This window comes from Trichoderma aggressivum, assembly GCF_033847375.1.
Source record: "Trichoderma aggressivum f. europaeum strain CBS 100526 chromosome Unknown scaffold_010, whole genome shotgun sequence".
NCBI lineage: Eukaryota > Fungi > Ascomycota > Sordariomycetes > Hypocreales > Hypocreaceae > Trichoderma > Trichoderma aggressivum.
The window spans coordinates 283,479-308,597 of NW_026946376.1; the positions used below are offsets into that span (position 1 = coordinate 283,479).

A 25,119-nucleotide genomic window follows, 5' to 3' on the forward strand; every position below is an offset into this window, starting at 1 on the left:
ATATTGTGTCTGTATACAGGTATAAGTTGCATTTCGGAAGATTAAATCAGACTAATTCGATCCAGCAGATGTATACGACGTCATCAGAGGCTTCCCAAACAAATCTAGCAAATGCGGGCATGACAAATGAACTTGCACTTATTTACTATTTTACACACTATATCTACAAAGGAACTATTTCATAAAGACCTTATTACTGTGCTTCAATATCATGCTGAACATAGATGACGCCCCGCGTTTCCGTCACAGTCTTTTTTCCAGGCTCAAACATGATGTTTGTCGTTACCGTCGGGATTTCAGCTCCGTTGGTATGGAAGCTCTTCGAAGACTCTTCCTCAATCTGGCTATACTGCTTTTTGGCGTATAGAGTGCTCCTGCTATCAACCCCGGATCCAGCAGTTTTGCTCTGGAGGCGGATATTATTCCCATCAGACAGCTCGGTCAGTCTTGTGATGACCGGCTTGACGTAGGTCTTGAGCAGGGGTCCGAGGGTAGGAATGCAGGCAGCGATGATGCCCAGCCACAGTTCGAGCAGACTGATCAATCCGATGTCGAAGAGGTTGAAGACGAAATCGGTATCGTTTAGTGTCGAAATAGTAAACTGTAGTCGCCATGCCATGATGCCAATGGTACTGGTCGAGTTAGCTACCCATACCTATTGTCGCCACAATCCGGAAGAAAAGGCCACTTACATGAAACCAATGCTAAACATGACGGAGACGACCAGCTTTGAGCGAACAGCCAGCTGGAGACTCCAGAGCACAGGCAAAGGCATAATGACAATTCCGATATCGACAACCATGTTGAGCGACACAGAGGTCAGCTCCTGGACGACAATGTTGCGGCATGTTCCTCCCGGCACCGGATCCCATTGCTGAGAGATGGGGCGACACTGAGTCATGAAGAGAATCAGAAAGGCAACGCCATAGCAGGCGACGACCCCCATCATGATATGCGCCCATAGCTTGAAGGTCTTTGTGCTAAAGATTCTCGTGTATAGCCAAAGAACCGACAGCTTGATGAAGACGGTGCCCAAGAGCCATGTAACTCCACTCGCGAGGATAAGCTGGTTCGCACAGTTTAGTTTTTGTCGCGAGATTCGGGATGACCGATGATTGGAGGATGAAATCATACCTTGAACTGGACGCCGAATTCATACGGGTTGAGTTCATTTGTGTGCTTGCCCAAGCCATTGTAGATGGCCCAAATGACGACTCCTTCCAACGAGATGGTGTTGGCCTAAGTTCCTACTATTAGCCTCTCTATTCACGCAAACCAACCAACATGTACCTGCAGCCTCCGACTCCACTTGGAAGAAAACCACAGGCATAAGGCGTCCAAAGTGGTTACTTACCAGGGCAAACAAGACCATGTAGTCATCTGGAAGCAGCTTCCGCCTGGAGAGAGCCGCGGCCCAGAAGCGCAGTCCGATGCAAACCGTGCACAGCACGGTGAATACAATGATCCATATGAGGAGCTGGATTCCTCGACTGCCTGCAGACATTGTTGCAACGGACGGACGACGTGGCAATGTGTGTTGGTTTGAGGGGTCAAGGAAGTACGAGTAAGTGGTAGCAGCAACGAGGTGGGTTTGGCATAACTGCCATATAAGTATAAGCACCGCCCGACGGGGAATATGTACGAAGCACCTCTGACTGCAGGGCATAATGCTACATTGACCTGCAAAGTGCACATGCGTGCGGTGCACTTACAAATGATACACAAGCAACTGGCTGGGGGAGGAGACAATATCGTATCACGGACGCGATGGGAGGGGGGCGTGCGGTCACACCAGCCCTTCAGATGGTTCCCGCAAAACCGCCCGTTGTAGCATCTGCTACCACTTTGTCCTGCCTCTCTCAATGTACCTCGACTGCTACTCTGCATGTATTCAATTTGCCGCTGCATGGGACGCCGTAAGACGAGTGGGGGTAAGGATCCTGGCCCATGTAAAGCCATGTGAACCATGTAACCCTGCTGCATTAGGATCTCTGCGCCCACAGACAGGTGCTCGACGGACAGACGAGTCCGTGCCATGAGCGTTAACGTACATTGGGAAGCATTGTCCGTGTAGATATCCATCCCTTCCACCAAAGTTGCTCTCTTTCCAAGGATTGTGTCAGCGCTTGGACTTGGGGGCCTGGACCTCGACTACATAAGGCTGCTTGTATAACCCGGACATTGACGCCTCCCCCTGGTTTCTGGCGGACCACAGCATCCCGAGACCTGTATAAACCTCAGATACTATCCATCTCACAAGAAACAAAGCAAAGCAAAGCAAAGCACATACGCAAAACTCCCACATTCATCATGCAGCCTCCTTTGCCCTCTGCCACGCCAAGCTGGCGCAATGACACTTATGCCGCCATCTCGCCCGCAAGGCCTGAGCTCAGTGCTTCAGGCAAGACTGTTGTCATCACCGGCGCTGTAAGTTACCTACCTATACCCGTATCTCGCCGAACAGCTGATGGCTGGCTTCGGCTACTCGTACTCCCTTCCATACTTGTACGGTGTTCAGTGGCGGCCTGAACCACCCCCAGCCCCTTGTCACCACCACAATCCAACCCTCTAGAAGCCCAGCCGGCGATCTTCTCCACCCCAGCCTACGAAGCTAGGGAATCTTACCGCATTGGAGTTTTGTTGCAATGGCTGGGCGTCATTGGTGGAGAGTCCCCGGTCCCGGCTAACACATACATGAGATGTGCTAATCTGTGAGCGTCCAAAAAGGGGAGCGGCATTGGCCGCGAGACGGCCACGGCATTTGCAGCCGCGGGAGCTGCCCGCATCGCCTTGCTTGGCCGGACGGAGGCGTCGCTCAAGGAAACTGCTGCCGCACTGCCCTCGTCTGTTTCAACCTCGTCCCATGTGGTTGATGTCACAAGCGAGGAGTCTCTGGCCAAGGCGGCCGGGGTGATTGGCACGTGGGATGTGCTGGTCCTCGGCGCGGGCCACGTCTCGACGCCGTCGAGCATTGCGGCCTCGAACTTTGCAGAGTTTTGGCAGTCTTTCGAGGTGAGTTTCATGTACATGGATTCGTGCTGCCATGATCCTCCTTCTCCCCCACGTGGTGGCGAACTGAGCCGTTCACGTCACCCTCTCCCGAACCCGTTTCTCATCCTTCTCACGAACCACAGACCAATGCCAAAGGCACCTATGCTTCGCTTCACGCATTCCTACCCACCGCCAATGCCACCCACGCCGCGGTCATTGCGGTCACCACAGGCACCACGGCCCTTCCAGCAACCATGGTGCCGGGACTGTCGGCCTACATGTCGTCCAAGCTCGCCCAGACGAAGCTGATCGAGTTCCTGGCTGCCGAACACTCGAACCTCTTCGCGGCGACCCTGCACCCGGGCATGGTCGAGACGGGCATCTTCACCAAAAGCGGTGCCAAGGCCGAGAGCCTTCCCATGGACAAAGGTGTGTTTTTCGCTTGTGGCAGCTTGTGAAGTTTCAATGCTCTTTTTGCGACGGACGTTTTCTAACACATCATCACACTGCCCCCAGTACAACTTCCGGCGCACTTCACCGTCTGGCTGGCGAGTCCTGAGGCGGCCTTCCTAAACGGGAGATCGGTCTGGGCCAATTGGGATGTTGACGAGCTCAAGGCAAAGGCTGAGGCCATTCAGCAGAGCCAGCTCTACACTGCTGGCATCAACGGCTGGCCCTTTACCCCATAGGCGAACTGTAGATGGGTACATATGTATGTAGACTCTAGATGGGCTCTTGGGAGCAATTAGGAAGAAAGAACTATGTACTCGTATAGTTGCATATTTTAATGATTATTACCTACATCACTAAAGAAAAAACAAAAGATCCTCGTTGTTGCAAAAAAAAAATTGTGAATTACTATAATCTAGAACTACATAGACTCCAACTGCCCACATTCCGCACCTGCAGATACCCATCGGTTCCCTAGTCAGTCGCATGTCTCCTCTCGAATTGCAATCTCAAGGTGCCAGGATTTGACGTAAACTGGTCCTTCACAGTCTCCAGGGCACTTAAGCTATCGTCCCCCGGCGCGGCGTGGAAACGATAGTTCTTCAGGATCCTTGCCAGCACATACTTCATTGTGTCCAGGGCCAGGGTCTTACCCAGGCAGCTGTGGTGGCCCGTCCCAAATGGAGCATACGCTGCTGCATTGCGAACCATTTCGGGCCGAGTCGTCCAGCGCTCTGGGACGAATTCAGAAGCCCTCTCAAAGCAGCTTTCGACTAGTCACACACATGCGTAGTTAGCACATGCTTTATTCGACAATGATCAACATTCAACTTACGTCTGCCGATGGTGTATCGAGGAGCCACAATCGTCGTGTTGGGGGGGATAAACTGATCGCCAATGGTCAGGCCAAATGACGTCGTCTTGCGATTGCCGCCCGTGAGGAGAGCGGGATGTAAGCGAAGGGACTCCTTCATGACGGCGTTGAGGTGTGGCAGATTGACGAGTGTCTTGAGATCTGTGACATCTACATTCCTGACTTCTTGGTGAATCTTTTCAGCGTGCTCTGGGTGTTTGCCAAGCTCGCAGAATACAGCAATCAGAGCAACTGCTGTTGGCTCACTGCATTACTCAATGTCAGCACTCTTTGTCTTAATCACACTTGCTGGCCTTGTTCATCTCTTACCTTCCAGCCACAATGGCCAACAGACTGTCTCCTGCTGCCCAGTGCCACTTCTCATTCTCTGAGAATACATGTCCTTCGGAATCCTTCTCCATCAAGTAGTAGGACAAATCTTGCGACTGGCTGGAGCTCCCATTTTCGAGTCTGTCGCGCATCTGAGACTGGCACCACGCCACTGTGTCAAACCAATCCTTCAGAACGCTGACTCGAGGAGCCAACTTGAAGCCAACCTGGATGAGCCATGGCACCGAACTAAAAGGGCCCAGCAGAGAAAGGGCCCGCTGCAGGCGCACAATAATGTGATGCCACTGCTGGTTCTCAAGCATGCCAAAGGATTTGCTAAAGACAAAGTCTCCCATGATGTCAAAGCCGAACCAAAGGAGCAAGTCTCGCATGTTTGTCACCTTTTGCAGCTTAGCATCCTGCTCGATGCATTGATCCAGCTTATCGACGTATTTGAGGATTTTGGCTTCATGTTCCGCCAGGGCTGAGTCCCGGTATCAGCAACATGACGAGATTCCGATGAGAAGCTGAAGACTGACCTTTTGTAGTAAAGCCGCTGTTCCATTCACGACGACGAATTGCGTGGACCGACTTGTTTCGTGCCGTGACAAGGGCCTGGCCCGGGTGTAAGATGTCATACCATTCTGCCTTGACACATTCGGAGCGCGGTCCATCGACTGCCATGAAGACATCTGGATGAAACACTGTGATTTCGGCAGGGCCTGTGTACATGTCAGCTTAGCCAGCCAGCTCCCTTGCTTTGTCTCTTCTTCCCCACAAAGACATCATAGATCGTTTTCTCTGGGGAAATCTTACCTGTTCTCACGAAATTTCCGTATTTCTTGTGTATGTCGTCAAGAACATGGTGATTCTTTGAGCCCCTGGCCGCCCACATGTGCCAGATCTTGGTGCATCTTGCGTACCACGGCCCCCGGAATCCAGCTCTAGTGAGAGGATGAAAGAAGACGCGATACAAGAGAATGCTCGCAATCAGGCCGGGCAGATACCCATAACTCCAGAATATGACTCCCTGAAGAATTCCAGCCACCGCGGTATCTTTCAGAGTCTGTGCCAGTACAGGCAAACCGGCATATAGAACAAAGAGTTGAATGGTGATTTGAGGCGCTTGGACATGCCACTCTCCCCGGATGTAGACGGCATTGTGGGCGATGATGCCGGACAATGCGCCCACAGCCGTGAGGATAGCCTGCTCGTTTGCGTAATAAAAGTCCATTGCCTCGAATTGTCGTTGCAGTAGAAGATGGATGCCAGCAGGCAAAACAATGGGTTATCAGAGGACAGCTTTATCACGTCAACAAGTCTGTTCGCGTTGATACACAACTTTTCGGCGTGGGATTAATATCAGATTGACCTTCCCCTTGTGGCTCTCGGATAGATCAAAGGCTATACTACATCGGCTGGATTATATTTCATTTTTAGATGCATGCAGTCACTCACATACAGCCGGTGACATCTTACATGTAGGTACGAGTACATTTACAGCTCATATAGCCACACTACTTGCTACCATGTATATCCATCTTATTGCATATCTCCGGAACCTACTTCAAGCTCGTGATGGATTCTCTCGACATCATCTTCCCAACCCAGCTCCCAGATTCCCCTTGCTGCATATACAACCCAACCAGGACCGGCCTCTTTTGCCCCCCTCGCTATCATGGACACCCCGACAGGATCCTCTCTCGCCTGTGAGTTTTTGGCGGGAAACCGTGTGTTTGCATTAGCTCAAGGTCACCGAATGTAACATGAAGGCCCGTGATTCCACGCATGTAAGACGGATGGCATTCAAGTAAGCTAGACCGGCAGCTATCTACATACGAGTCTACAAGGGTGGAGGCTTCATGTTCGATGGACCCCGATCTACCACCGGGGCCCCCCTTGCCCGGCCCCCAATATTGACAGGGATGGCAGCACTGCATGATCTCCATAACCGAGCGTCACAAACGCACGCACCGCAGCGTAACCCTATATGTGACGCTGTCGACGTTGTAGACCCTTGGCCGTTACTCGACCATTCGCCAGGGGACTTTCCTGAAGCGGCTTATCAAGCACAAGCACGGGAAGAAGGGCTTATTCGTATCGAGCCAACAACTCTACTTGGACAAGCACAAAAGCGTATGACTGTATCCGCACTACTCGTCAAGCATTCATTTTACCGCGTACCAGCAGCTAGGCAGTACAACCGAGTCATTATCGACACCCCCAAGCCAAGGCCAATGGCAGGATCAGAGCAAACCCCCGTTGACGCAATCCGTCGTCTCATAGCTCCATCTCTACACGTATTTGTCCGCTTTCGAGCGCGGCCATTTTGTCTTTTGTCTCTTGTCCTGTCCGTGTAGCCACCAACACTACACAACCATCCCCCCCCCCCCGGCCACCTTCCTATTGGTGATTGATGGCTCGCAAGCTCTAGGCGGGATAACGGAATGGCGCCGTTGAAGAATTTCCTCATCTTACCAACATGAACAGACTAACAGTGCACGACGGCACGGGATGGCAAGAAAAGCCGAAAAAGCATCGCCTCCTCCTTTGACGCCATGACGGAGCGGCAGTTGGTCCAATGCATTGTTTGTTATGTCTGGGCGGCCATCACGTGGTGTAAGTCCGATCTCGACGGGAAGCCGATGTTGGGAACGGAATTGAATCCATCGCAAGCGGTGGAATTAGAAATCCATGTTCCGCAGGTCGTTGTTTATTTCTTCCTCGACCCGCGCTCTCTCTCAACTACCTGTACTTGCATATACACGAGGCACTCTTAATAATAAACCATTCACCGCTGAAAGACTTTCCAATTGCATTCATTACACAAACGACAAACTGTTCAACCATGGCCAGCTACGACTACATCATCGTCGGTGGAGGGCTTGCAGGCTTAGTCCTGGCCGCACGCCTGACTGAAGATTCATCCAAGCGGGTCCTTGTCCTGGAGGCGGGCGAGGATCTGACGGCAGATGCGCGTCTGTCGGTTCCGGCCATGTGGCCGACGCTGCTGAATACAGACGCAGACTGGCAGTTTAAGACGGTTCCTCAGGTAAGAGAAGACAAGACGAAGCATTGGCTGCTGTACTTGTATGGCCCGGTATGCTAATCATCCATTCGATTCGTTCCAGGCCGGCTTCAACAACCGTCAAATCTCCTTCCCCCAGGGCAAGCTCCTCGGTGGATCGAGCGCCATCAACGGCCTGTCCTTCACGCCCTCGTCCAAGGCCAACGTGGACGCTTGGGCCAGGCTTGGGAACCCCGGCTGGGACTGGGCGAGCTTCTCCAAGTCGCTGGCCAAATCCTTCACCTTGACCACGGCCGCAGGGACCACGGCCGGCCATGGCCCGCTTCAGCTCAGCTTCCCCAAGGATGCCGACAACAGCTGGCCCAAGATCTGGCAGCAGACGCTGGGCGGCCTGGGGTTCCAGCAGACTGGAGAATCTTACACCCAGCAATCCAGCGGCCCGGTAACCGTCGCGGACAGCATCCATCCGGCCTCCAAGACGCGGAGCTACGCTGGGAACGCCTATCTCGAGCCCGCTCGCAGTCGAGAGAACCTCACTGTTGTTACCGGCGCTCCGGTGAGCAAGATTGTCTTTGCCAGAGACGGCGGCGCAGTCACCGCCGAGGGCGTCCAGTACGTCAAGGACGGCGAGACTCAAACCGCGACGGGCAGGGAGATCATCCTCACCGCCGGCGCCATCAACAGCCCCCGGATCCTGGAGCACTCTGGCGTTGGCGACGCGAAGCTCCTGGCCAAGCTGGGCGTCGACGTCGTCATTGACAACCCCAATGTCGGCGAGAACCTGCAGAACCACCCCATGGCCGGCCTGAGCTTCGAGGCCGTCGAGGACGCAGAGACGATCGACGGCCTCGCGCGCCAGGACCCGGCCGCTCTTCAAGCTGCCATGGCCGCTTACGCACAGCAACTGGGTCCGTTTGCAAGCAGCGGCACCAACAACGCCGCCCAACTGCCCGTCCCAGGCATCCAGACCGCCGAGGGCAAGGCTGAGGTCGAGGCGCTTATCGAGAAGCACATCGCCGGCGCAAACAACGGGGGCAACGCCGCCTTTGCCGAGGCTCAGGCGGAGTTTGTCCGCTCCATTCTCACCTCTCCTGAAGAAGCATCTGGCTACTACATTTCGTTTTCGGGCTTCGCGTCGTTTAACCCCGACGGAACCATGGCAGCACCGCCGCCGGGCACTGAAAAGTACTTCTCCGTTGCCATCTTGCTCGCGCATCCCCTCTCCAGGGGCTCTGTCCACATCAACTCTGCCTCTCCGTCGTCGACAGACGTCACCATTGATCCCCAGTACTTCTCACACCCTCTGGATCTCGAGATCCTCGCCCGTCACCTTCGCTTCGTCGAGTCCCTCGCCAGTGCCGAGCCCTTGGCCAGCCACCTCAAGGCCGGCGGCAAACGCAACCCTGCCGCCGAATCAGCCGGCTCCTTTTCCGCGGCCTCTGGCCTCGAAAAGGCAAAAGAGTACCTGCGTCGGACCACGGTGGGCGCCCACCACTTCACCGGCACTTGCTCCATGATGCCCAAGGACCTGGGGGGTGTCGTGGATGCGCAACTCCGGGTGTACGGATGCCCTAACCTGAGAGTGGCAGACGCGAGCATCATTCCGCTGACGCCTCGGGCAAATCCCCAGGCGACTGTGTACGGTGTGGCCGAGCACGCCGCAGCCATTATCAAGGGTTAGTGGACCTTTGAAGAGCCGGGACGTTGGGGGGGGGGCTGCATCCGTAGTGACTACGGGCTGTTTTAGCTTGTGATTTGTATCACGAGGAGTGGACCATTGTTGCATAGGCAGAGACATGTACAGCATAGCAATAGTGGTAGTTTGTCACTTTGGAATAGTATTAGTAGTATTGATATCATCAAAGAGTCCCTTGCAGGGCGTGATCATCCAACTGCCAGTCTACATGTAGTGGAACTTTCATCAAGCTTGCGTAAACGTGACTAAGTTGAACATTACCGCATACTGTTACTCTTTACTGCGCATCGAATGCCGCGTCTAAAACTCATTAGGCAGGCCTTGTCGAGTTTAACATGTAAACGTGCGGGTTCTGCAAGGTCCATAGAGGTCCTCGCCCATACACGCACCTTTTAGGCGCTCTCCATCCAAACATCCCGGTCTTCATCAATCCCAGTCCATTCCCAATCCATCACCAGTCAACTGTGCCAAAGAGCCGGATCACCCAAAAACAAATCCCACTCCAGGTGCTAAAAACGTCCTTCCGGCCCGAGCAAGCCCGTCTTGATGTCCGTGGTCTGACACAATCTCCCGCCAGCACTAGCAAACCAAGTTTAGCATCAACTCGCTAAACAAAGTAAACCTGTAATCTGTACTATCTCAACACGGGTTCCCCCCTTCGGGTATGTAGTGTGAATCTGCAATATCCCAACTCGGAAGCTCCCTCTGATATCATTGCACCACAAAGATGGGACGACACCAAGACGCGGCACTTTACCATCCGTGCCACAGGCTAAACTTGAACGCAGATCTTTTTTTTCATCCCATCTCTTACCGTTTCTCTGTAATACACCCGGTCTGTGCACAACCCAGCCTGAGACCCGTGCACTTTGAAGAGACCGGGGGACGAGTCCAAGTATTTCCCTCGCAAGGATTACTGATATACGAGTAGGCAGTACAATGCAAGTAAGAGCTAGATATGCGCATCCGGTATCCATGTAAGCATCACAACACCATGGGTCTGTGCTCAGGTTCTAGGCCGGGGGGGAGCTTGGAAGCGGTTCTGAATGCCGCTACATACATGTACCTACGAAACCAAGATAGCACATCGTCATCACATGGAGAAACATCATCATCTTTAGGATTAACCGTACTTGCATGTACCTGCCGCGGTTTTGAATGCCGAAACCGCAGCCCGCTCCTGTAACAAGATCCCGCAAGTCAAAGATCATGGACCCGAGCGTTGTCAGTTGCCGCAAAGAGCTTAACCAACGCTTATCAAACTCCACAAAATATGCTTGGTGACTAGCCGAGTTTTAGCTTGTTACTTGGAATTGTCCGAGTTGCTCGTAGCCAAGAAAAAAAACACACATATTGAACACCAGGAGGAGTGGCATTATCAACACACACACACATCTTCGGCGGGATCCCAAGAAAAGTTACAACTCATCCCGCCTTTCCACCAGGTACCGGATGATCACAAGATGTCGAGTCCCGCGCCGGGAAAGGCTAGTATAGCTCATGGAATATAGCACGTTTCGGGCAAGGGGTGAATGTCAAATCAAATTCGGGACGTGGTTGGCCGTTCCCACAGATATCACCTCGTTCTCTCCGGCTGGGCCAATAGGATAATTGCAACTGACACTGCTCAGGGACGAGGTGGTCATTTAGTGCTCCCGGCTGGTATCTACATTGTTTCCATTATTGCTTGTTTAGTATTTCCTAGCATATTTCTAAATAGAGAAAAAAAATTAAAGGGGAGAGTGTGAGAGGGAGGGCGTGAGGGAGACAATTCTAGATATATATATCGAAATGTCGACTTTTTTTTTCCAAAAGCTTTGTCCTCCTCGTCTTCATGCAACAATACCGGGATCTACAACAAGGATTAATTCGTTCAATTTGTTCAAAACGCAGTCTTCACCATGGAGAAGAGCACTGCAGACGCCATGCATCCCGAGCACAAAGTTGAGCCCGCCTCATCAGTCGTCTCCACGATATTCAGTATCCCGTACCTGATCTGGGAGTTTACAGAGAGCAACTTTCCCACCTTTGTCATCCCAAACACCACGTTTGGCATTCTCGGAGCCCTCGCCGGCTCTCATCTTGCGGACGGCCAGCTGCCTTCGCCGTGGCAGGTGGCCCAAGCCCTCCCCATCGTCGTCGCCTTCAACTGGTACAACGTCCTGATATTCGACCTCGCGAACCAGCGATCCGAAGAGTCGGTTCGCGAAGATCTCATCAACAAGCCCTGGCGCCCGATCCCGTCCGGCAAGGTTACCGGAGACCAGGCCAGACGATCTATGCTGGTGGCCGTCCCGATCGCCCTCGCCCTCAACTACTGGCTAGGAGTCTGGCAGGAAGGTGTCTTCATCCAGATCCTGACCTGGCTATACAACGACCTCAAGGGTGGAGATGAGGTGGTACGGGATCTGATCATCTCTGTCGCATACGGCTGCTTCAACCACGGCTCGCTGCGCATCGCGCTCGGATCACAGGCCGCCGTCAACCAGGAAGGACTGACATGGATCCTCATCGTCAGCGGAGTCATCCTTACGACTATGCAGGTGCAGGACCTCAAGGACCAGGAGGGTGATAAAACACGGGGGCGTTTGTCCATTCCCTTGCTCCTGGGCGAGCAGTTCTCACGCATCTCCATCGCCATCGCTGCAGCCGCCTGGTCCAGCATCTGCCCGTTCTTCTGGAAACTCTCGCCATTGGCTTATGCCGGACCAATGGTGGTCGGGGCAGTCTTGATGACGAGCGTCTTGTTTCGAAAGACGGTCAAGGCAGACGACCAGTCGTGGAAGATTTGGTGTCTGTGGACCATGTCTCTCTACACATTGCCATTGTTTACACTATCATGACGGGTTGATGGAGCAATTCGACGAGTTTACGCAATCGAGTGTGGTGGCAGACGTTTTACTTTGTTTCAGTCTTTCTTTTGTTACCCTTGAGGAAAAGTGTTTTTCATATCAGCAATTGTTTGGAGCGTTTTGTACGAGTAGCTTTCTCTTGTTCTCTTTTTGAGTAGGCTTATAGCAAATCATATATGAATATCCTGCCAAAGCAAAGCTTTCACTTCAAGAAACTGAAATGATGAGCCACCACGAACCGCCGAGAAAATACATCATGCATTCTCTTGCTCTCTTATGTTGGCCGTTCTTTATAGAAAAGCTCGCTCACACGATATCGGTGTTGCCGAAGGTCCAGCCTTTGCTTTGTCATAAAGGTTGCATATCATCACCCTTGTCGCCATCATACATCCCTGATACCCCAACCTGATGTTGCAATCGCGCGTACTCATACATTTTACTCATGGTACCACGTCTGTACATGTAGACTGTCGGCCAGGCTGAAGCCCGTACCTAGTAAACAAAGGTCAAGGGAATGTCACTCTTGCTTTCAACACAACCACCTTGGCCGTAAATCCGAGACTGAACAAGGAATAGATAAGACCAGGATGACAGCAGAGCGTCGCACTCAATCTGGAGCAGCAGATCCGCGGTCAATGCACCTGCCAATGCGCCGAAGCATTTTTTCCAAAACCACAATATGTCTCATGCATGCACTCCGTGGCCTTCGGCGCCTTTGTTCCGTCCAAGTTCAGCTCTGCTTCTTTCGGGGACAATATCCGCTCCGTTCATTTCACAGGATGGAGAACCGTTGACAATATTGATAACAGCCCCTGGGCAAGACAGCGGTCAACTTTTTCTTTTTCCAAACAGGAGACAAAATACAGGTAGACACGATATCATATCGCTTTCCAATCGCAGCCTGTGGCCACTGCACGCGGCCCACGACCCAACGAGCTGCCAACCCGTAAGCGAACATTCACAACCCATGACGAGACCTTCCCATTCAGGCAAGCTGCCCGTGCAACAGCGAATAATTTTCATCAATGTAATCTCACCGCCCGCACCGTCATTCTCGCGCACTGACTTTCAATATAGTGTCACTGATGCTGGTTTGTTTGTATGTGCGGAGAGAGAAACTCAGTTGCCTGAAGAAAAGTTCCATATCAACTTCTCGTACATGTACGCACGGATATGGCGGCGGGCTGAGCCCCACGATGCTCAGCCATGATTCATTCTTGGGGTCTTTTAGAATGGTAAGGTAAGCCTTCGAGAACTATTGCTTGAGCAGCTTGGTCGAGAGAGTTCTACTTGGCATGTAATATGAAATAGTATCACCATCGTCTCATAGCTGTTCTGTGTGGTTTCTATGGCACTTGGCAAGTGTCCGTGTAAACTGGGGATCAAGCCAATCCGGAGTTCGGAACACACGTCCATGTATAGATGATAACGGAGCTGCTACACAAACTGCTTCAAATTGTTCAGCTATTATACGAATGCAATACAATTCCCTCGGCCAACGACTCAGCTAATGCACAACTCACCTGAGCCATCCTCCCGTTTTCGTTCCATCCTTCTCCGCTCCCTTCTTCACGTGGCAATCTACCCACGACGGCATCCCAAAAGCAAGGGCTACCTCGTGCTCATGTCGTCCTCGTCTTCCATCTCTGCATCTAGATTGAACGGAAATGACCCCATCCAACCCTCTTTGCAGCTTAGCTCTTACATCCCTCGAGTCCACAGCTCGACATGGACGCAATATGAATGGCCGAACGGCTTGGAAGGGGTGGCACACGCGGATAGTAAAAAACGTGGTCTATGCATGGAGCCCTTCCCTCCCCCCCTGGTCCTTGGGCCCTGGGGAGACGCAATATTGGCTCGTTGGTCCAACCAAGAGCCCATCCTGTGACAAAAGACCGTCTCCATGAATGACCACTCACTTTTCTCTTAGCATGGAATATTCTATATATCTTCTCGACGATTCCTCTTGCTGAAGTGTGTTGAAAGATTCCTCATCATCACAGCTTCGATTCGGGCTCGATTCCTCTCCAATGGCTCGACTCATCGCCCTCCTGGCCACCGTGCCAGCGTTAATATCAGCCGCTGCCATCGCTCCCCCTCCCGCCGCCAACTCAACCTGCCGCTGCTTGCCCACAGACCCGTGCTGGCCCTCCGCAGCAGACTGGAATGCCTTCAACAAGACACTAGGCGGCAAATTGATCGCCACGGTCCCTCTGGCCAGCGTCTGCCACAGCTCTTCCTTTGGCTGCTTCAGCGCCTCAAAGTGCAACCAATTGAAGTCCGTCTGGGACTTTCCCGACACCCACATCGAGTCCGCCTCCGACCCCGTTGCTCCCTTCTTCGCCAACCGCGGCTGTGATCTCCTCACGTCGCCCGACGCCGAGTGCGTTGTCGGCTCCCTCGTCCAGTACTCCGTCAAGGCTGCGACCGCTGCCGACTACCAGGCCACCATCAAGTTTGCCCAGCAGAAGAACATCCGCCTGGTCATTCGAAACACGGGCCACGACTACTACGGCAAGTCGACGGGAACCGGCGCCCTGGCTCTCTGGACGCACAACATCAAGACCACCCAGCTCCTCAACTACAACGCAAACGGATACAAAGGCAAGGCCATCAAAGTCGGCGCCGGCGTCCAAAACTTCGAAGCCCAAGAATTCGCCCACGCCAATGGCCTCGCACTCGTCACTGGCAACGGCGGATCGGTTGGCTTTGCCGGAGGCTACAGCCAGGGCGGTGGTCACGGACCCTTTGCCTCCAAGGTTGGCCTTGCTGCCGATCAAGTCCTCGAGTGGGAGGTTATCACCAGCACCGGCCAGCAGCTCGTTGCTACTCCTTCGCAGAACTCGGACCTCTACTGGGCCCTTTCCGGCGGTGGTGGTGGAACATACGCCGCCGTCTTGTCCATGACCGTCCGAGCCTACCCCGACATGCTGTCTTCTGCCGCCAATCTCACATTCACCAACCAGGGAATCACCGATGATGTCTTCTACGGCGCCGTTGCTCAGTTCTTGACCACGCTGCCCAGCATTGTCGACTCTGGCGCAAGTGCTGTTTTCCTGCTTGCGCCTGGTATCTTCCTGCTGCAGCCTGTGAATGCTCCTGGTGTCACCAAGGCACAGCTTCAAACTCTTATGAACCCTACTCTCAACTACCTGACGTCCAAGGGTATCGGATACGGTAAGTTTGTTCATTCACAATGAGACTTTTAGTCATTCGACTCCCTTGAAGATGATCTAACCCTGTCCAATTGTAGACTTTCACGTCGACCAATTCTCTACCTTCTTGGACAGCTTGAACGCCTACAACCCTCCTCCCAACGTGACCGAGTACAACATTGGTGGTCGTCTCATCCCACGCGACCTGTTCACCACGGCATCCGGAGCTGCTTCTGTCGCGAGTGTCTACCAATTCATCAACAACGCCGGCGGTGTCGTCTCTGGTGTTTCCCTCAACGTCAGCAAGGGTGCCAAGGTCTCCAACGCCGTCAACCCTGCTTGGCGAACAGCCATCACAAGCACAGTCATTGGAGTGTAAGTTTGCTCACTATTAGCATCAACCACCTAGTTCCCTCTCACTAACATGTTTTCCAGCCCATACGATCCCCTCGTCTTCCAGAACAACCTCAACGCCCAGAAGAACATCACTGGTGTGCTGGTTCCCAAGCTGGATGCTTTGTCACCCATCAAGGGCGCCTACTTGAACGAAGCCGATATGAACCAGCCCAACTTCCAGCAGGTGTTTTACGGCAACAACTACGCAAAGCTCAAGTCCATCAAGAACAAGTACGATCCGACGGGCACGTTTTTCGGCCTTACAGCGGTCGGAAGCGATGACTGGACCGTGGATAGCACCACGGGAAAGCTTTGCAGGGTTGCGTAGATGGAGAACTTAGACTGGGGGACTTGTATAAACGGGAAGGCATAAACTGGGAGATGAGGACTTATGATATTTTAGACTAATGGCAATATACTCTCTTTACTTGTTAGACACACTTTGCTTTCCCATCGAGTTTGGTAACAAGGAGGCACACTAGGAATTATTTGCATTCTTTGAAATACTACCTAGGAAATTGTCTGAAGGTATGCCCTTGGAAGAAATCGATTTGGCGCGATAGTCTAGCTCTCACAAGTCCAAGTCGGTGTGTCATCCCGTGACAATCATCAAATAAGTGTGCATACCAAAGTTTGTCTTCAGCAGCTTCCACATCGTTGCCCATAACGAAAAGGGCAATACTTGCTCTTTTCCTGTGCCAAGAGGCGAGAGTTGGGGGTGAATGTGCAAGTCCTCGTTTTATAGAGAAAGATCCGAGGTAAGAATCAAATTGGCGAAGAATCCGACAACCACAGGGCATGGAGCTTCCAGTGTACTTCCCCAGCACCCCTCAGCGACATTTCAATACTACATGTCGTCTCTAGGGTGCCAGATAACCAGGTCGATATGCTGAATTAACATGCCAAATGAGTCGATACTTCGAACTTGTGATTGCCATGGGCCATCATATGCGTTTCCAAAACAGCGACACGCGTAGCTGTCAGCTCTTCCACGACCATCAGCCTTTCCTTGCACAAATCACAAAAGCAAACAGGGACTCAAAAAAGAGACATTGGTCTATGGCTTGTTATTTTTTTTTCTTTTGAGAATCCGTGACTATGCGAGGGGGCGATTTTGATAGCCCTTACCCAGCGCATACCAAACTATGTGAGACACTGATAGATTCTGACCCCCCAATCATTACCCATGATAAATTCGTTTCCACACAACTCACAACACCGGTATTTTGCACCCGCTTACAGCTTCTGCATGGCGACGACGTCGGTGGACTGGACATAGTCCTCGAACTCCTGGATCGTCTCCTGGAGCTCATCCAGGGAAACCTTCTCATCCTCGACAACCAGGTTGATCTGCAGCTTCTTGATACCGAAGCCGACAGCGACCAGCTTGGAAGCACCCCACAGCAGACCATCCTGCTCAATGCCACGGACGGCAGCCTCCATGGCGGCCAGGTCAGTCTCGTCATCTGGAGTTGCAAAAGTTAGCATCACCACCTATAAAAATAAAAATAAAAAGAGAAAGAAACCATCGTGGTGCCGCGTCAAAAGAGACACCAGTATCGGCGGGAGATGGTTTCAAAATGTAAAAAAAAAATAAAAAAATAAAAAATAAAAAAAAAACCTACCCCAAGGCTTAACATCGAGGGTGACAACAGACTTGGCGGCAACCTTGGGCTTGGCAGCCTTCTTCTCGCGGTAGGCAGCCAGACGCTCCTCACGGACACGGGCAGCCTCGGCATCCTCCTCCTCGTCGTCGGAGCCGAACAGGTCGACATCATCATCGTCCTCGGCGGCGGGGGCCTTGGCGGGGTTCAGGGTGACCTCGGCGACCTCAGGGCCGTAGACGGTGTAGGGCTTGCTGGCATCGCCCTCGAGGGTGGCGAACTCATCCTCGTATGTGGCAATGTGCTTGTACCAGCGGGCAGCAGAAGGGTACTTGTCGGCGCTGGGAGCCTCCTTGAGGGCCTTGAAGACGGCGACGTCGGCCTGGCTGGCAGAGAAGCTATATTTGGCGGGGGAGGGGTTAGTGAGGGGTGTTTAATGTTTTTTTTTTTTTTTTTGCGTCGCTGTCATGCAAGCACTGAGGGGTGGGAAAATATGAAAGAGGGGCTGGGCCGCTGCATGCAAATCATCGCCTGATTGTGACTCAAGCGATGGGGGAAAAAAGATGAGATGTATGCGATAAAAGGATCGAAATTCAGGGAGAAGAGGAGAGCGTCGTCGTCGTGGTCGTCGCTGCGCAAGGGGAAAGAGGGCATACCCAGTAACGTAGGAGCGGGTGGAAACCCAGCTGTTCAGGACTGTTCGACACATCCTTCGTTAGCACAAGTGGCCACGCAAAGAGGAGATTTTTTTTTGGCTTACGGGTGAGGCCAGCATCGGTGAGGAGATCGGTGAAACCCATGGCTGCGGTTTTGTGTGTGTGTGTGGTGAATGAAAAGAGGGAGGAAAAGAGCTTCGTTTGGGTCGAGAAGAGTGTTGGAGTTGGGTATCTACGAAGAAAGAAAAAAAGATAGCAGAGCAGAGCAGAACAGAAGCAGAATGCGCAGTATTGATGCAAACCCCCACTAACGGGAGCCCTAGCAGAGGGGACTTTGGCGGCCTGAGGCAACGAGAAAAAAAAATAACCACCCCGCCTGAGCAGAATGAAAAAAAAAATTGTTCAATTGCCTGGAAAAGTGGCGCATGTGGGCGATGAGACGCTGCAAAAGGCATGTGGTGAAGCCGTGCGATAAGATTAGCTGAGCCACAGAAAAAGTTGGAAATGATGCCCCGCGTCAAAAGCATCCAATTTGATTTAACCACCAATTTTCAGTGCATGATGATGGTGATGGTGATGGTGATGAGTAAAGACTTCAATGACAGAGTCCATACAAGTCCTTTCTATAAAGTACAAATAACCTGGAATAGGTATATACAGTTACAGTTACAGTTACAATTACACCTACACCTGCAGACTAATGCTCGCAAAAGTTGTACGAGGCCCCCTCCATATTCTGCTCCGCCTTCTCCTCATATCTCGATCGCTCATGCATCAGCTTCACCCGGTGCTCCTGAGCCTCTTCCACTGTCATCAGACTATCCGGAATCTCTCCCTGACTGCCCTCCGCCGCCTTTGAAGCCTCTGTCCACCAGTCTTTCTGCTGGGGCGGCACGTTGGCAGTAGACACGATGCGCTCATGAGGGTCGACGAGCCAGAGCGCCAAAAACCTTCTATGTCCTGGCTTGGTTTCATCCTTGAGACGGAACGAGGAGACCCGATGTTGGCTAAAGAGAGACGCAGAAGATGATTAGCATCTGTGTATAGCAGCGTGACACCATTCATGACTCAGCTTACAATACGTTTGGAAAAGCAAGGACTCGCCCCTCGCATGTCCTGACATATCCATAGTTTTGGATACAAGACGCTCCATGCCCAAGAGGAGTGCCAAACACTCGCTCCAGCCAGTTGTAATTGTCTTGGCCAGTCGAGATATCGTCACTCAGCCAGGCCGACGTCTGCATGCGGAACGACAGATGGCTGTCCGTCACATTCTCACTGTCCAGATAGAACAGCGCCGTAGCACATATCCTCTCATTCATCTGCCCTTCCACCTGTAAAACTCGTTTAGCATATGTCCCACAAACTCGCCCAACAAAGTGGTGACATTGAACTTACATGCCACGAGCCAGCTGGAAAGTAAGGCTTCTCAGGAGTCAGCTCGATGCTGGCCATTTTCACAATGACCTGCAGCCCATGCTCCTTGAACTTCTCCTGAATCCTCTGCGGCGGAGTGTAATCCATCTCCTCGAATTTCTTGGGCTCCGGGAGAATGGCGTCTCGGCCCTCAACCCACTCGCCAGGAAGAAGAGTCTCGCCCATACTCGGCGGTGGCGGCTTACCATACATATACCGACTTAAGAAAATATAGTTAAACTCTTCCGGTCGTTTATACCTCATCGATGTCGTCCACAAATCTTCGTCATCATCACTAAGTCATATATACCGCCGTCAGTCTGTGATTTCAACTCGGGGTCAGCCAGAGCGTCCGGGGGGGGGAACTCACTCTGCCTCGGATATAAACTCGAACCGCGACTCGTTTCTTCCCGCGGTAACACTTTTGTCGAATTTTATATCCTCCTTAAGGCACTGATCCCATGCTGGTATGGCGGTATCAATCGCATGCTCAATCGCCTTGTATATGGCTGGATATTTTCCCGGGTGCAGATTATTGATGTAGCTGGTAAACTCGGCTGACCCGTCCTCACGGAATGTGACATTGGCTGGTAGCCACTGATATGTGCTTGACCGATATTCAGCAGGGACAATCCCTCGGCCTTGTGGTCTCCAAGGGACATTGGCAAATCTGCGCCCATAGTCGGCAAGGCGAGTTATTTCCGGCACGAGTTCACCTTTACCAACAAAGTCCAAGGCGTTTTCTTTGTTGACCTGTTCCTCCATAATAAAGCTGGATCGGTCTGTATTTCCAAGCCAATAAAGATTAGATCCGGTTCCGACATTTATGCAGGGGAGGACACCAAGCACATACTAAAGACAAAGGGATACATGGAAGGATGGACCAGATTCTGCACCATGTCGTTGGTTCCAGGATGCCAATCCACATTTCCAGCCTGGTCCGCTCGGAGTGTCTCGAACGCTTGTCTCAGCTCATCGCGCAGCTGAGTGCTCATCAAGTTGTCAGATTTGACAATGGCATTACCATCCGAGTCAAGAGTAGGTATCAGACCAGTCTTGACAAAGTGAGCCGCCTTGTTGCGCAACTCAGCAATGCACTGTGATATTCAAGTTTCACGTCAGCAGGTCATCTCATTGCAAAGGGATCAATCCACGAACAAACTCAAAAGCATCCTCCGAGATAATGCGGGACTGAGGCATAGGAATATCGTTCCAATGAAACTTTCCCCCCAAGATCCTCGAGTAGAGGCCATTCTCAGACTGCGTTCTGGCCTCTTCCCGCCACTTCTGGACAATGGCCTCGTCAAACACTTTTTCGTGCCAATTCGCCTTGTCCGTCAACTTCTCCATGATCAACATCATGGCAACCTCTCTAATGGGCAATATCGTCGAAGTGGCCCCTCGCGCCTGCGGCATGCCAATCGCATAGACGGGCGGCAACTCGTCCAAGCGCCAGCGCTCCGACGTATTAACCGGCAGATTGACGCCGGGGTACTGGAAGCCGGCCATGCTGTCTTGTTTGCCTTGAAGAGCTGCTAAAGGATTTGAGAAGAACTTGACAACCGCGGCAAAGGCTGATTGACTCGGAGGCGAAAATGTTTTGGCAGTGCTGTTGGGCTTTACCTTTGACTCGCTTGAAGGTGGGAGATCTGGTAGGGAAAACTCCCTTTTAAGCTCGTCGTCAACATATGGCTGAGGTACTCGCGCTTTTGGCATCGTGAGCGGGTCTTTTTCCAGGCAGGACTGGAGTCGGTGGTGGACAAAAGAGGAAACACAGCTGGAATTGGACAAGGCCGTCGACATGCCCATCTCGGATATCGGCTCAAGCTGTTTGAATATACATGAAATATTGGCTTCCAGGCAATAATGCTGTTTGGCCCTAAAGCTGGTGAGCGGGGAGAGTCGGAATCATCGTCGCCGTATTGCTCAGGCAGCAGCCCCGTAAATCCACAAATGGTAATATTGAATGTGAAAATTTACTGCTATTTATTATGTGCCATATTCACAAATACCACCAAGTACAGCAACAAGGATGTTGATGCAGACTTAGTGTTGTGTTGTATATTGAAAAGGAACTGCTTCTATTGCTCAATCGGGGTTGTCTGCCTAAACCAACATGATGAGACCCTCCGGGAATTTTCAGGCCAGAAACACCCCCGAAATCGTACCGTAGGTCAGGGGTAAGCGCTGTACTTTGCTGTTTCGGAGGCTAGTTCAGATTCCAACATCCAATGTTGCTAACCAGTGGATTTTGTCGAGAATCTATACGCGTTCAAATAAATCGGACTGCTGCCATAATCAAAGCTGCCGTCAGAATGCTATCTACGTGAGAAGGCGAAGGGGTGTCGCCAAGGTACATGTAAATCTGGTATTTACATTAACTGCAGTCAAGTAAATCATCATAAATATCACAACATCGCCGTAGAGTCATCAGCATGGGGCCTTTATGTTCAGCAAGTCCAGGACAAGTCATACCAATGTGTAAAACAATTGCATTTTAATTCATCAAAACTACTTAGACTCATGTCTCCTCCATGTTGACGCGAAGAATGTCTATTGGGACAACCCAGACTTTGATGGTTTTACCATTTATACCTGACACTGCTAGCTTTGTGCCATATGGGAAGGCCCATGACAGGGCACACTTGCCATAACCTTCGAGTGTTTCTTGGCATTGCCATGTTGTCGTATTCCATAATTCAATATGACCTAAGGATCCCGTTGCTAACGTTTTTGAGTCATGGGAGAAAGCTACCGAATTGACCCAAGTCCCATGGCCTTGGAGTGTTTTCTGGCACTGGACCGTTGTCACATCCCAGATTCTAATAGTCTTATCCATTGACCCTGATGCTAATAGCTTTGAGTCATAGGAGAAAGCTACTGATATTATACCAGCGTCATCGCCTTTGGGCGTTTCTTGGCACTCGCCCGTTATCGTATCCCAGATTTTAACAGTACCATCTCTTAATCCAGATGCTAATAACTTTGAGTCATGGGAGAAAGCCACCGAATTTACTTGTACTTCCTCTCCATGGCTTTGGAGCGTTTTTTGGCGTGCGCCTGTCGCTGTATTCCAGATTTCGATTATATTTCTAAACCCGGATGCCAATAGGTTTGAGTCATGCGAGAAGGCCACTGAACTGACGTCACATTCATGGCCTTGGAGCGTTCGTTGGCATTGACCTGTTGTCGTATTCCAGATTTTAATAAAACCATCACTTGATCCTGATGCTAGGAGCTTCGAGTTGTGCGAGAAGGCCATGGATGCAATCCAACGCTTATCGCCACGAGCTGTTTTTGGGCACGGGTCTTCGAGCGTTTCTTGGCAATGACCGGTTGCTGTATTCCAGAGTTCAATGTTTCCACCGATTGTCGCTGATGCTAACAACCTTGAGTCATGTGAGAAAACCGCGAATTTGACGCGATGTTGGCCTTTGTGTTCCCATCGCGCTTGTATCATTGCCGCATCTTTGTTGGCAGATTTCCGAAGCAGAAGCCGCATGACATCTCCATGCCCTCTCTCGATAGCCAGTTGAAGCGCAGTCCGGCCATCATCATTCTTTGAGTCAGCTTCCACTCCGCCCCTTTTGAGTAATACCCGAACCACGTCGTCATATCCCTGACTTGCAGCTGCATGCAATGGCATCCATCCATCATTATGTGTGGCCGTCGCATCAGTGCCTCTATCCAGAAACAGTTGAACTATTTCCGCATCGCTCTCTTCGACGGCCCATTGGAACAGTCTCGAATCGTCTATTTCTCCCGGTTCGCAATCATGGTCGAGGCCATCCATCTGTCGGAGTTTGAGTAATAGGGTTTGCGTAGCGGTCCTTTGCTCGGCGTCTGCTTGCATTTTCTGCAGTTTGTATATCTCTCCTGTGATTTTGGCCTCATGCTTTGCTAGATGGCTCCCCAACATTCCAAACTTTCTTAGTTTAACGTCCACCTTTTCCTGCTGCTTCTTGATCTCCTTTAGTTGGGTGTTTTTCTGGGACAGTAATTGCTGCGTCTTGTCGTTTTGCTGTTTATCTGGAAGCATTCGTGCCAGTGCCAGAGTTAGGCTGAATCTTTGCAACTGTCTACCCGCATCGGCTGCAATGGCTTGCGGCGAATCGTTCCGAGCGGAGCTATCGGAGACTACATGTATACAATATCAGTTAGCTGGTTTATGCAAACTTGACTTGGAAGCCAACTCACCCTTGTCAACCATGTTCTTTGCTAATGGATCATAGTCAAAATCACTCAGCAGAAATCTCACAAGCTCGTTGGCAAAGGCTGCCGCCATGGCCGCTGCATGTTCCTGGCAATCCTCGATCTTATGCGAATTGGCATGGTCATAGATGCCTCGGATGATGAGACAAGGAAAAATCTCGGCCAGTACAGCTGCTTTCGTCTCGACACAGAGAACATCACCACCAAGATTTTTCTTGCGCGTCTTATCGACTTTAGGGTCCTCGATGACCTGGTTGCCCTCGACGATCATGCCAAAGTACACCTTGTCTTTTGGATGGTCCTTAGCCTGGCCGCGGCGCGTACAGTTTCCTTCCCCTTCGCCATCGTCTTGATCGCCTGTAGTGCTCTTATTGACGTCGCCGTAGCCTGCTTTGGTCAACATCAATTTGGCCTCGATTGAATCCGACCGCAAGTGTCTCGATACCAGCTCCGGCCATGAATCTCGTAACTTCTCAAAGCGCGAATACATGTCGGTCCCAACCCAATCATGTACCGCGTCTGTTTGTTCCAAGGCCTTCAGAAGTGAGTGAGGCAGTGGGTTGAGCGATCCGATGCGCTCGAGGCTGCTGTCTCCCTTGAGATTTCCCGTGTCCCATTGGACCAAGGCGGGATACTGTTTCACAGGTATGCTGACCACCACATCACCGAGTTTGACTTTGGGCGAAATGCCGCCACCGACACCGACCAGGAACACAAACCTAATTTGCGGGAAGGTGGATTTCATCAGAACGGCAACAATCGCTGCAGCGGAGGTGTTACCGATTTCCTCGTCAGGCGGACAAGCAACAACAATGTTGTGGTCGTATATCGACCCCATAGCATAAATGTTTGAGTCATACGACGGCTTTTCAATGTTAGGATGTATGTCATTCAGCATACCCGATGCCGCTATCCACTCCGTTGGCCGCGTGCAGATCCATCCTATCGTGTATTCATCGAAGGATCTAGGCTTGGCAGTTGCCATGGCAAGATTCAAGGTAGTCTAAGACGTAGGTTTGATAGAGAAGAGATACAAGGGCTCTGGTATCGAGTCGGGTTGGGTTGGTCGTTTGTGGTGTCTTGGTGATTGCTGGTATATTTGACAGTCAACTTGCTCAAAGAGGTAATCAAAGTCCAGTGTCTATAAAGAGGCAGAAGAATGATGCAGGAATCCTCAAGGTATTCTTTTGAACGCCAGCGGAAGTGCTGCTACTTATAATACCCGCCGCATGCCGTGGCCCGGGCACACTTCACGTAACCGCAGGCGCCTAAGGGAGAGGAACAAAGGAAGAAAGTGAGCGAGAAAGAGAAAGCAAAGAGCGATGGGAAAGCAAACAGGGAAACAGAGAAACAAAGAACAATGGCATGGACCACTAAGAATTCCATTTGGTGAAACACGCTGGGTCAGTGCTGGACAATGCCATCGCTCTGTACGATGCCTGCATGCGTACACAGCAGCAGTCTTTTAACAAAGGCAAAG

General features: G+C 51.6%; 9 protein-coding genes across 9 annotated transcripts; 4 read left to right on the top strand and 5 right to left on the bottom strand.

The window, feature by feature from the left end:
- Positions 1-193: 193 nt before the first annotated feature.
- Positions 194-1,504, bottom strand: Triagg1_3475 (uncharacterized protein; the record flags this gene model as incomplete). The annotated part of the gene is made up of 4 exons (XM_062897771.1): positions 194-632; positions 693-1,066; positions 1,135-1,239; positions 1,355-1,504. The coding sequence occupies 4 exons, from the start codon at positions 1,502-1,504 to the stop codon at positions 194-196; spliced, it is 1,068 nt and encodes a 355-aa protein (XP_062757464.1).
- An 806-nt stretch (positions 1,505-2,310) lies between these two features.
- On the top strand, positions 2,311-3,680 carry Triagg1_3476 (uncharacterized protein; the record flags this gene model as incomplete). The annotated part of the gene is made up of 4 exons (XM_062897772.1): positions 2,311-2,427; positions 2,728-3,012; positions 3,135-3,420; positions 3,508-3,680. 4 exons carry the CDS (start codon positions 2,311-2,313, stop codon positions 3,678-3,680), a joined length of 861 nt encoding a protein of 286 aa, XP_062757465.1.
- A 235-nt stretch (positions 3,681-3,915) lies between these two features.
- On the bottom strand, positions 3,916-5,858 carry Triagg1_3477 (uncharacterized protein; the record flags this gene model as incomplete). The annotated part of the gene is made up of 5 exons (XM_062897773.1): positions 3,916-4,214; positions 4,277-4,560; positions 4,625-5,108; positions 5,164-5,346; positions 5,441-5,858. The coding sequence occupies 5 exons, from the start codon at positions 5,856-5,858 to the stop codon at positions 3,916-3,918; spliced, it is 1,668 nt and encodes a 555-aa protein (XP_062757466.1).
- Positions 5,859-7,472: 1,614 nt separating this feature from the next.
- On the top strand, positions 7,473-9,333 carry Triagg1_3478 (CAZyme family AA3; the record flags this gene model as incomplete). Its single annotated transcript, XM_062897774.1, has 2 exons — positions 7,473-7,676; positions 7,756-9,333. 2 exons carry the CDS (start codon positions 7,473-7,475, stop codon positions 9,331-9,333), a joined length of 1,782 nt encoding a protein of 593 aa, XP_062757467.1.
- Positions 9,334-11,249: 1,916 nt separating this feature from the next.
- On the top strand, positions 11,250-12,191 carry Triagg1_3479 (uncharacterized protein; the record flags this gene model as incomplete). Its single annotated transcript, XM_062897776.1, has 1 exon — positions 11,250-12,191. One exon carries the CDS (start codon positions 11,250-11,252, stop codon positions 12,189-12,191), a length of 942 nt encoding a protein of 313 aa, XP_062757468.1.
- Positions 12,192-14,230: 2,039 nt separating this feature from the next.
- On the top strand, positions 14,231-16,079 carry Triagg1_3480 (CAZyme family AA7; the record flags this gene model as incomplete). The annotated part of the gene is made up of 3 exons (XM_062897777.1): positions 14,231-15,377; positions 15,454-15,730; positions 15,791-16,079. The coding sequence occupies 3 exons, from the start codon at positions 14,231-14,233 to the stop codon at positions 16,077-16,079; spliced, it is 1,713 nt and encodes a 570-aa protein (XP_062757469.1).
- A 908-nt stretch (positions 16,080-16,987) lies between these two features.
- Triagg1_3481 (uncharacterized protein) lies at positions 16,988-18,155 on the bottom strand (the record flags this gene model as incomplete). The annotated part of the gene is made up of 4 exons (XM_062897778.1): positions 16,988-17,217; positions 17,377-17,753; positions 18,012-18,051; positions 18,116-18,155. The coding sequence occupies 4 exons, from the start codon at positions 18,153-18,155 to the stop codon at positions 16,988-16,990; spliced, it is 687 nt and encodes a 228-aa protein (XP_062757470.1).
- A 553-nt stretch (positions 18,156-18,708) lies between these two features.
- Triagg1_3482 (uncharacterized protein) lies at positions 18,709-21,143 on the bottom strand (the record flags this gene model as incomplete). The annotated part of the gene is made up of 6 exons (XM_062897779.1): positions 18,709-19,018; positions 19,089-19,345; positions 19,410-19,722; positions 19,798-20,209; positions 20,281-20,524; positions 20,586-21,143. The coding sequence occupies 6 exons, from the start codon at positions 21,141-21,143 to the stop codon at positions 18,709-18,711; spliced, it is 2,094 nt and encodes a 697-aa protein (XP_062757471.1).
- A 1,296-nt stretch (positions 21,144-22,439) lies between these two features.
- Triagg1_3483 (uncharacterized protein) lies at positions 22,440-24,624 on the bottom strand (the record flags this gene model as incomplete). The annotated part of the gene is made up of 3 exons (XM_062897780.1): positions 22,440-22,493; positions 22,573-23,564; positions 23,625-24,624. 3 exons carry the CDS (start codon positions 24,622-24,624, stop codon positions 22,440-22,442), a joined length of 2,046 nt encoding a protein of 681 aa, XP_062757472.1.
- Between the last annotated feature and the right edge of the window lie 495 nt (positions 24,625-25,119).